This window comes from Taurulus bubalis, assembly GCF_910589615.1.
Source record: "Taurulus bubalis genome assembly, chromosome: 12".
NCBI classification, from domain to species: domain Eukaryota; kingdom Metazoa; phylum Chordata; class Actinopteri; order Perciformes; family Cottidae; genus Taurulus; species Taurulus bubalis.
The window spans coordinates 25,642,235-25,652,649 of record NC_136600.1 but is presented as its reverse complement, the minus strand read 5'-3'; the positions used below and the strand labels follow the sequence as shown (position 1 = coordinate 25,652,649).

The 10,415-nt window shown below is 39.8% G+C and overlaps 1 protein-coding gene across 1 annotated transcript in view; it reads left to right on the top strand.

The window, feature by feature from the left end:
* Nucleotides 1–5,238: 5,238 nt before the first annotated feature.
* ulk4 (unc-51 like kinase 4) overlaps nucleotides 5,239–10,415 on the top strand; it is a gene marked incomplete at both ends in the record, with an annotated part of 77,729 nt that continues 72,552 nt past the window's right edge. Inside the window, 10 exons of the mRNA XM_079227378.1 lie at nucleotides 5,239–5,376; nucleotides 6,357–6,456; nucleotides 7,265–7,404; nucleotides 7,502–7,655; nucleotides 8,255–8,356; nucleotides 8,534–8,617; nucleotides 8,817–8,892; nucleotides 9,571–9,708; nucleotides 9,966–10,132; nucleotides 10,238–10,306. Coding sequence (XP_079083504.1) covers nucleotides 5,239–5,376; nucleotides 6,357–6,456; nucleotides 7,265–7,404; nucleotides 7,502–7,655; nucleotides 8,255–8,356; nucleotides 8,534–8,617; nucleotides 8,817–8,892; nucleotides 9,571–9,708; nucleotides 9,966–10,132; nucleotides 10,238–10,306 — 1,168 coding nt within the window. The remainder of the gene's footprint in view (nucleotides 5,377–6,356; nucleotides 6,457–7,264; nucleotides 7,405–7,501; nucleotides 7,656–8,254; nucleotides 8,357–8,533; nucleotides 8,618–8,816; nucleotides 8,893–9,570; nucleotides 9,709–9,965; nucleotides 10,133–10,237; nucleotides 10,307–10,415) is intronic.

The window sequence follows — 10,415 nt, the reverse complement described above, 5'->3', positions numbered from 1 at the left end:
TTGATGCATGAAACATGTTGATCCTGGTCTGCATCAGTCGTGTCAGCGTCTCCACCGGCTGCGTGGTTTAGTTTGTGTTCCACATTGTATGCTATGAATACCCCACCAGTAATGAGCATTACATCATACTCTACATTATTGCTTGCTAATGAATACAGATTACAGGATGTGTTGTGTGACACATGCATCGTTATACATTTAGGAGATCTGTCAGTAAGCATTTCAGATGATCCATAAATCTCCACCAGATCTAAAGCTGGTGTATAGATCTTTATTTTAGAACGTCGTCTAACTTCTGTTCGTGAGTCTTTCCAGCAGACTTTTTTATTATTTCGAAAAGTCAACCTGAAACTCAGCGAGCATAAATCCATAAAGCTGCTCTGCAGCGGCGGTAAAGGAGCCTTGAAGTTAATTAATAAGGGCCTCGCTCACATAAAAACAACCTTTAACTGGGCTTTAACAATAATTTCCACCAATACTCTCGGCCATCAGTCCCAGAAAACCGGCTCACCGGCCACCGGCCCTCCATCAGTGCGTCAGTCCAAAAGAAATGAATGAAGTTCAGACTCTAGGAGATTCATTTCAGTTGATTGAAAGGATTGTGTGTGTGTGTGTGTGTGTGTGTGTGTGTGTGTGTGTGTGTGTGTATATAAGACCCCCTCCAGCCCATCTGTCAGTAGCTCTGTCTATCTGCGGGACATTCGAGCCGTCCCTTCAGGTCCAGCTTCTGGTTGCGTTAACGTTCTCAGAAGCCTGTGTGTGTGTGTGTGTGTGTGTGTGTGTGTGTGTGTGTGTGTGTGTGTGTGTGTGTGTGTGTGTGTGTGTGTGTGTGTGGTGAGACGGTACACAGGCCCACAGATCATGTGCTGTTAGTTGGCAAACCCAACTGGAACCTTATTTAGCATCTCAGGCTGAGAAACCCTCCTTCTCAGTAGAGTAGCTGAAGTCAAATAACGTTATGATATATATATATATATATATATATATATATATATATATATATATATATATATATATATATATATATATATATATATATATATAGTACAATAAACATGTTGACATAAACAAGTGTGTTCATGAGAAGCTGTGATAGTCAGCCAGACTTAAGTCACTTTTACCGGGTGGAGCATCTCGTCTGTGGCGGGATTAGACCTCTAGATCTGTAATCAATCTGATTAGAATGAGCGAGCACGCGTGGGCCGGAAGCAGAGGAAACGTTCTCATGGAAAGAAAAGGAACAAACCGACTGGGGGAACTGGTTCAGACACAATGACTGGTTCCCAACACACAGGGACTGGTTCCCAACACACAGGGACTGGTTCCCAACACACAGGGACTGGTTCCCAACACACAGGGACTGGTTCCCAACACACAGGGACTGGTTCCCAACACACAGCACCTGCTCCTGCGTCCCCATATGAGCCTCACACTTTAACACCGGACACACACTTCACAAAACTCACGCAATAAATGAACACATAACTAAATGAACTTCTTACCGTGGGCCGTGAGGTCCGGTTGCTGCGCTTTAAAAGTCCGTTTCCCCGTCGATGCGCGCGCGTCCCTTCACGCGACCCAGAACCAGAACCTTCACCCCGAAACCTCCAGCAGCAGCACGCGGGATGCTCCACCTGACCCCGACTACTTATCTGTGCCACGCCTAACCACACTGACCACTTACAACAGCGGCACCCTCCAGCAGCCCGCAGGGTGCCCCCACCCACCCGGACCTCCACGCACACCGGGACCCGGTATCGAGCCGAGCGGACGGGTTCAGAACACGTAGAGTCCTGTCCGCTTCACTTTGCGGGTTCACTTTGCTGGCTTCCTCTCTGGGGGTGAGGACACCGGCCTGATGAAACAAAAGAGTCCAAGCGCGAGACAATGCGGCTCCACTTCCGGTGGACGGATTTCAAAATAATACAATGTGTCTTTATAATGAGAGGTCTGCTTATCATTTCATTTGAAAAATACCATAAAATATATATATATAGTTTATAATCTGGACATATATGGAAATCTATACTATAAAATGGGGGTGGAAGGAATAATTGTGGATACAGTGTTTCATTAATTAAGAAAGTGATGTACCTTATTCAAGGTATTTATATATTCAAGGTATTTATATACATTGAATATAGAAAGTAGCACTTTAGTAGCACTTAAATGTCTCTTACTCATAGCACTTTGTAGTTTAACTTTGTTGAAGAAATTGTACTTTCTTGATTCTTGTTGTTCTGAGTTTGTGCTCACGGTTGAATGCACTTATTGTAAGTCTCTTTGAATAAAAGCGTCAGCTAAATTAAATGTAATGTAATGTTATTTGCACAGTGCCATATTTACAGAGGTTGTCTATACGTATTAGGAGCTCCTTTCATAGGTAAAATAAAAAGGTAGTTTGTCATCATGGCATTGTGATTATTTACATTTTATGTTTTCCAACTAAAAACACCAAGCCAAAGCAAGCTCTGGAATATTTGCAGTTTCCATTAAATTAAGATATAGTCTGGGTCAATCTAGTGTTGCTTTTGTTTGACTAGCCATCGAACAAATATAACTAAAGAGACAAAAGTATATCAGATGCTTCTGTGATAGATGATCACCACACAAAAGGGACATTAAAACAGCCTATAACAAATACTGTTTTCATGTAAACTATTCATACAATGCTGTAAGAAGCAAATGAGGTGGATTATTTTTTTTATTGCATTTTTCTTTTTGCGCTTTTATTTTGTAGGATGAAAGGCGCCCTCCGGAAGTGGAACTCTTGGCATCTTTGGTTAATCTTGTAAGGTTAAGTTTGCGCCCTGAGGAGATTCCCACGGTCTCCACCGTTCACTCTTCATCTAAGTCTAAATCGCAGGGCCCAACAACTCTTTACCAGAAACAGATTCACCACAACTGTAGAAAGTAAATTAACTGGAAGGGTTTTGCTCGTAGGAAGGCAACATAGTGGCGGAGGAGTTTATATGTTATGCTACTTTATGCTTCTACTCCAATATGTTTAGGCACATTGTGTACTCCACCATAATTTGATCACTTTAGATACAACTTTGCAGATTTAATTATAAATGTAATATATAAATTAAAGCGTTTTTTCCCTGCATGGAGTGAGACTGGAAACAATGCTTTGCAATGACTTCCTGTATCCACTGTGTGGCGCTAGACAACGTGCATCAACATGCTTTATACTCTTTATACCCAAATGAGAGACAACTAAAATATCACAGTTTCCACCATTCCTGACAGGCATGACATGTGGGGAGTTTTGGGATATGATAAAGCCCCAAAAAGGCAAATAATTTGCAGAATAGGGATGATGATAATAATAATAATAATAATAATAATAATAATAATAATAAACATGACAGTGTCAGGGCCGTCGCTGGAATGACTCGGGCCCTAATAACTTTATTTATATAGCACTTTTAAAACAGGGTTTACAAAGTGCTCAGAGAATCAAAGCACAGACAAAACAAGAACACAAAATGCAGGACGCAGAACTTCAATACAAACAAACAAAGAAAACCAAAAGGCAAAAAAGAAACCATGCCATAAAGGAAATGAACACAACAACAACAACAAATAACTGCATAAAAGGACTTAAAACGACAACATTACATAATAATAAAAAAAATGACACTAAAACACTTTGGGCTCATCTTTAAATGTTACACAAAAAATAAATGTGGGAATTATTTTTGGGAGGTTTGTTAAAAGACATGTGCATGCTATTGGAGCGTGAGTAAACTAACAGAAAAACAATGTGTTTTTTGTTTTGTTGTTGATCTACATGTAAAATAAATACAGTCATTTTGAGGGCAACTGGTGTCGTCTTCCCTGCTCGACCACGCGCTGCCTGTTGTGTGCACTCCTGTATCCCAGCAACGCTAGGAATAGACCATGTGGCGGTGGTCGGGTCAACACCTATAACTTATACAACTAAACTAACCCGCATTTTAAACCGTATGCGTGTGGAAATATGTCGTAAAGACAATTGTGTGTCTTCGTACGCATCTGTGCGTATGAGAATGACTTTGGTGGGCAGATGTTGCTTTACCTTAACTCTGAAGAACTCCCGGACACCCCTCTTCCAGTCGGAGTGGACCAGTCCGGCCACATCTCGCTTCCGCTAACAAACAGCGGGACGTTGAAGAGGTAACTTAAGTTGTGAGGTAGTTTGATAATAAACGTGAGGGGGATATATCTCAAACACGTTATTAAGTAAGTAGTGTGTGTCTGTGTGCTTAGTTGTATGATGTGTAATGTAATAACGTTACTTACTAGGTGTCGCTGCTCACTGCTTTGTCGTCATAAGCGAACAAACCTCTAGCTGATGGCTTAAGGTTACGCTTAATATGCTTATATTATTCACCACCTACAAGCTAACTATCTATTTCAAACATGTTTTGTTTAATATAGCCGTTAAGTGTGGAAGCTACATTTAGGAGCTGGCTGTTTTGTGACACACCTGAAGCCGGCAGAGTGCAACAGGTGTCCGCTGGTCTGAAGCTAATTAACGTTAATTGCAATCATCGTTGACGCGACGCCATTTTGGATTGTGGCGAACGTTAGTATGGCGAAGAAAAACATGGTTGTTTTTGACCAATCTACCCGAAAACCTAGAATTTGAGTAAATTACAATATTTAATTATATTCTTTTATTTGTTTGACACTTGATCAAATATATTCATGACCCCCATTTTGACATCATGACCCCAACATATAAGTTAGCTAGTCATGTGTTATTTGTACATAAAGACTGATGTTAGCCAATGTCAAACCATATAATAATAATAATAATAATAATAATAATAACAATAATAATAACTTTATTTATATAGCACCTTTTTAAAAACAAAGTGCTCTACATAGAAGCAAAGCATAGTCATACATAACTTAAATACCGGTAAACAAAACAAAGGACCAAACCATAAAGGCAATGAATACAACAAAACCAAACAAATAACCAAAAAAAGCAAATGGAATAGAAAACAAACACACAAACAAACAAAAACAGGCCACTCAAATGGCTTTAAGGGTTATATCATTTTAATAATTGTACAGACCATACTTATTAGAATATTTTTCACATGCCACGTTTCCTCTGCCGGAGTAGATAGCATTGATGCTAAAGCTACAATGTCTGACACTTCCCTGCTTCCTTTGCTCATTGATGGCACTCTTAAGTTAATGATTAAGACGTAAACACTTTTCACGTCTTCTCCACAGCCGATGGAGAACTTCATCCTGTATGAGGAGCTTGGGACCGGATCTCGCTCTGTCGTCTATAAAGGAAGAAAGAAAGGCCATCTCAACTACGTGGCCATCGTCTGCGCCGAGAAAGCCAAGAGACCTGAGATCACTAACCATGTAGGACGGTTGTGTTAGAAGTGTACAAAGACACCTGTTACATTTTCATATTTGTTTTAGTATTGTATTACAAAGCCTGAAGAGGCAGGAAATCACCAGCTTTGAAATCATGTTTTAATACATTATTGAGAATTAGATTGACTTAAAAAAATAATGATATATTCCTTTTTATTTCAGACTCATGAGTCCATATAGCAACAAACACAAATACAACAACATTATATAAAATACAATACAATACGAGGACATCGGTATAATCATTGCAGTTAAAAAGTCACTGTTCCAATATTTCCAGAAACAAGAAGAATACCTCGTATCACTCTGTGTCGGCTCAGTTAAGGCTTTTATAATTACATTTTCTGAGTCATTTAATCAACATTTAAATGTGTATATTAAATTCCTCAACACAGCATGGAAAGTGGGAACATTAAGAGTCATAAACATATGACTTAGAACTATATACATGAAAACATTATCCTCAAATGACACACTACCTTGTTTCTTTTATGTACGATAGAAGATAGGAGCTCTTAATGATTATAGACAACCTCTGTAAATGTGTCACTGTCCAAAGGACTTCATTAAACACTGTATACTGTATCCTCAATTAAAAAGCTTACCTTCCACCTTCACATTGTAGTATAGGTTTCCATATATGTCCCGATGTATAGACTATATATATATATATATATATATATATATATATATATATATATATATATATATATATATATATATATATATACATACACGGTCTCAACACTTTGTACACACAAGCAGACAGTTTACAAAGAGTTTGGGGCTTTATTTGCAGTGACTGAGTTTCCCAAATGTCTGTCAACATTGTTTACCAAACCTTCGTGACTGAGATCATGAGGGGATTCTTGCATGTGAATTATTTTAGGGAGAATTCTGCTTTTGAGCATCGCAATCAACAATACCTGCACATTAGATGATGTCTTGTTTCCGTCCCCTTTTAGGTACGTCTCAGCCAAGATCTGGATCATCCAAACATAGCGTGTTTCTACGAGTGGTACGAGACCAGTAACCACCTCTGGTTGGTAGTGGAGCTCTGTACAGGTCGGTCATTATTTCTAGTGATTTTCAGCCATCAAAAGACATGGAAAATGTATCTTACAACTGATAATATTCCACGAATAGTGTTAGATTCGTGTTAGCGATTCACTTTCATGTTTAGATTGTAAACATGTTCTTTATGCACAATGTATTAGTCTTCCTTGGGTCCAGTCCCAGGTTTAGTTCTGACCCGCTGTCACATCGTCTAGTGTTTGAGTCTCTGGCAGACATTTTGAGCACTTCATGAACCCTTTCCGTGAGTCAGCATTAGATGCCGATTTTGCCCAAGGGAATTACCCACAATTCATTGCAATGTGATGTTAAACACAGAGTTACCAAGGGAAGAATGGAGACGTAAAAATAAAAGGTCAACAAAGAGACACGTTCAGCCCAACATTACGGATTACAGATGGAACATAAAAACACATGAAATCAGAGGAATGCCAGCAGGAATTATAAATAATGTTTTTTTTAAACAGATTTATTCATCAAAGATTTCATTTTGTTATTGAAGCTGTTTTTACAAAAATAGATTATTTGAGGAAAGAGCCTGGAAGACGTTCAAATCAGGGAATAAAATAAATAGACAATTGTACACAATATTTTTGTATGTTGTCATGGTGACATGATGTTGCAGCAAAGTGCCGTCTCATCCATATTCACACCATCAAGCCCTAAAGCCTCTCACACTCAGCCACTTAGAGCTGACGTCAGTGAGTCCTGAGGGTTCAGGGTTTGAGGGTTTAGGGGGACATTGGGATTGGGCCCTGGTCTCTCATGCTGTCTCTCTTTTCACCCTCATGTCCACCAGGTGGTTCTCTGGAGTCGATACTCGGTCATGATGGATGCCTGTCAGAAGACGTGGTGCGGAGGTTTGGATGGGACTTGGTCAAAGGACTGAAATACATCCATGAATTGGGAATAATCTTCTCTGAATTGACCCCTGCTAAGGTTTGCCTCTGCATGCATGTGTGTGCAGGACTAACACACGCACCAGCAGCATTATGATTATTATATGAACACAGCGACCCTCCCTTTGTCGCCCTAGATCCTACTGGACGGCAGCGGCACTCTGAAGTTTGGTAACTTCTGTCTGTCCAAGGCAGACGGAGAGACGCTGGAGGATTTCTTTACCTTTCGCTCCGCCTCTGAGGAGGAAGACGGCGACGAGAACTCTGACAACACGCAGAAAAGATTAAACGGTCCGATGGCAGTTCTTTTGAAAGCCTGTTGGTTCCTAATACATCGTAGTGTTGATCGATGGGGGACCTCGCTGGTAGATTAGAGGAGGCAAAGATGTACAATGTTTTGATGGATCCAGTTCAGATGAACCAGGCTGTTATGATATTGTGATCATATCATTGTAGAGAAAAGTACTGAATGATAGCAAAGATAAAAGGAAGTCTACTTTCAGACCATAATTTAATAACCTTATTTATTTATATTGCACCTTTTGTTTGCAAAGTCCTTTTGAAAGGCAAAACAAGGAAATACAACAAGTGTTAAACAGTGAGCAAGACACACTATAATAAGAGTTAAACTCTAATAAAACAAGAAGTAAATCCAATCGATATGATAACGTACTCAGAAATAAAATATATATATTTTTAGAATAATAACAAAACCACAACATCACATAAAAAAATGTCAAAAACTAATTGTAAAAAATATGATTAATTGTTTACCATTAGCCAACATATTGATTATTAATCACAATAATAAAATGAACTCGTAATAAGGATGACGGTCCTATTTTACTGTTTTTGTCTTTCCTAATATCTGTATGTCTTTATATTTTCAGGTCCTCCAACTTACAAAGCTCCAGAGCTTTTGAAGGGATCAGAAACTAATATGAGATCGGATCTCTGGGCTCTGGGTTGTACACTCTACTACATGTTTACTGGTACACACACACACACACACACACTCTCACTCTCACTATGGTGCTCTGTTGTTGGGTACGTGTCATTCATGACGTTTATGATAATTAAACTGATGTACTGGATTTAATACAATTAAAAACAGAATAACTGTACTTTAATTTACGACTTAATCCGTTAAATAATCTTTTGCTTTCCAGGTAAACCTCCGTTCTTTTCTGAGAGCTACACTGAGATTACAGAGAAGATTTTACATCAGGAGCCAACACCTCCCAGACAGACAGGTGACACACTCTCTCACACACACACACACACACACACACACACACACACACACACACACACACACACACACACACACACACACACACACACACACACACACACATATGCTGGCACTCAGACACACACACATATATATTTTATCATAGGGTAGTTTGTTTTTAGTTTAAATGAATTATCTTTTCTTCTTGTTTGTTACAGTGCTTTCAGCCAGTCCTCCCAGTGAGGACTTCCTGAATCTTCTGCAACGCTTGCTCAACAAAAACCCTGATAAGCGGTGAGGCGCACACACACACACACACACACACACACACACACACACACACACACACACACACACAGGTCCAGCACACACTCTATTCTACTGGTCTCCTTTACTATTATGATCATAACGTATATAATCCTAACATAACAATGCTAATGGTGTTATTGTTGTGTATTGTTTATGTATCAGGACCAGTTGATTAATTCTGTTCATCATCAAAAGTTATTTGATCTCTTCGTCTAAACATAAGAGAATAAGTTTTATTATTTTAAGTGTAATTCTTGACTAGCTAGAGAATTTCTAAGACAGTAAAATTGACTTAATTGTAACATTGAGTATCTTCAGACGGCTGCTTTTTAATTCCACGTTGAGCTATGTGACTATTTTTTGTGTTTTAATTCAGGGCTGTGCACTTTATCAATAATATATAATCTTAGACTTTGGACATCATAATATGGCATAACAGTAAAGGGTGTCATCTTCTGAACGTACAGACTGTTCTAGCTTCTAGCCTTTACACACATAATCATTACATCCACATTCCTGATGATTGTTTATATAATGTAGTTGTGTAAATATTTAGTGGAAGCAACCAATTGTCAACCCTTCAATATCGAGGTATTCAGTCAAAAATATCATGATATTTGATTTTCTCGCGGCTTAATGTTTAGTTTTGTGTTTGTTCATTAGGATGGACTGGCCAGAGCTGCTGGGCCACTCTTTCTGGACACAAGTACGAGTGGAGGAGGAAGCAGAAGAAGTAGAGGAGGATGAAGGAGATCAGGAGGAAATAAGAATCTGCGAGGGGGTCGTTAAAGCGAGCTTGAGGTGTGTTGATATATTTATCTTTATTTAACAGCCATTTTACTGCTTTCAAGTTTGCTTTGTGAAAGTAGTAACGCACACACTGATGGTAGATGTAGAGGACGAACCTGTGTTCACACCCAGTGTGTTCTCTTCACAGTTTGAAACACCGTTCAATATGATGCAAAGCTATTTAACAGCACAGCACACCTACAAGTCTGCAGGATTACCATGCTACCATACCCGTCGAGTATTAATGTGTGTTTTCAATAACTCCACAGACACACGAGGATCCCTGACCCTTTCCCTCCAGGACCTGCAGAGAAGCTTTCCAACGCCCAGCCGCCCTCTAGGATTCCTAAAATACTCATCTCAGCACAGACGGGAAAGACGGATCGCCAACAAGCTGCCAGACACGCCGCTTGTGGAGCTTTAAGGAACAGCCAGGGCTCGGAGAGAGAGATGGGGAAGGAGAGAGGAGGAGGAGGAGTAGGAGGAGGCGGAGGAGGAAGAGGAGGAGGAGGAGGAGGAAGAGGAGGAGGAGGAGAAGAGGAGGACCCCAAGCTAACTGCGGCCAAGCAGATGTGCCACACACTGCAGCCCAATAAGGCATTAATGCTAGGTGAGACGTGTGTGTGTGTGTGTGTGTGTGTGTGTGTGTGTGTGTGTGTGTGTGTGTGTGTGTGTGTGTGTGTGTGGTATTAAAGGTTGTTGATTGCACATTATATACT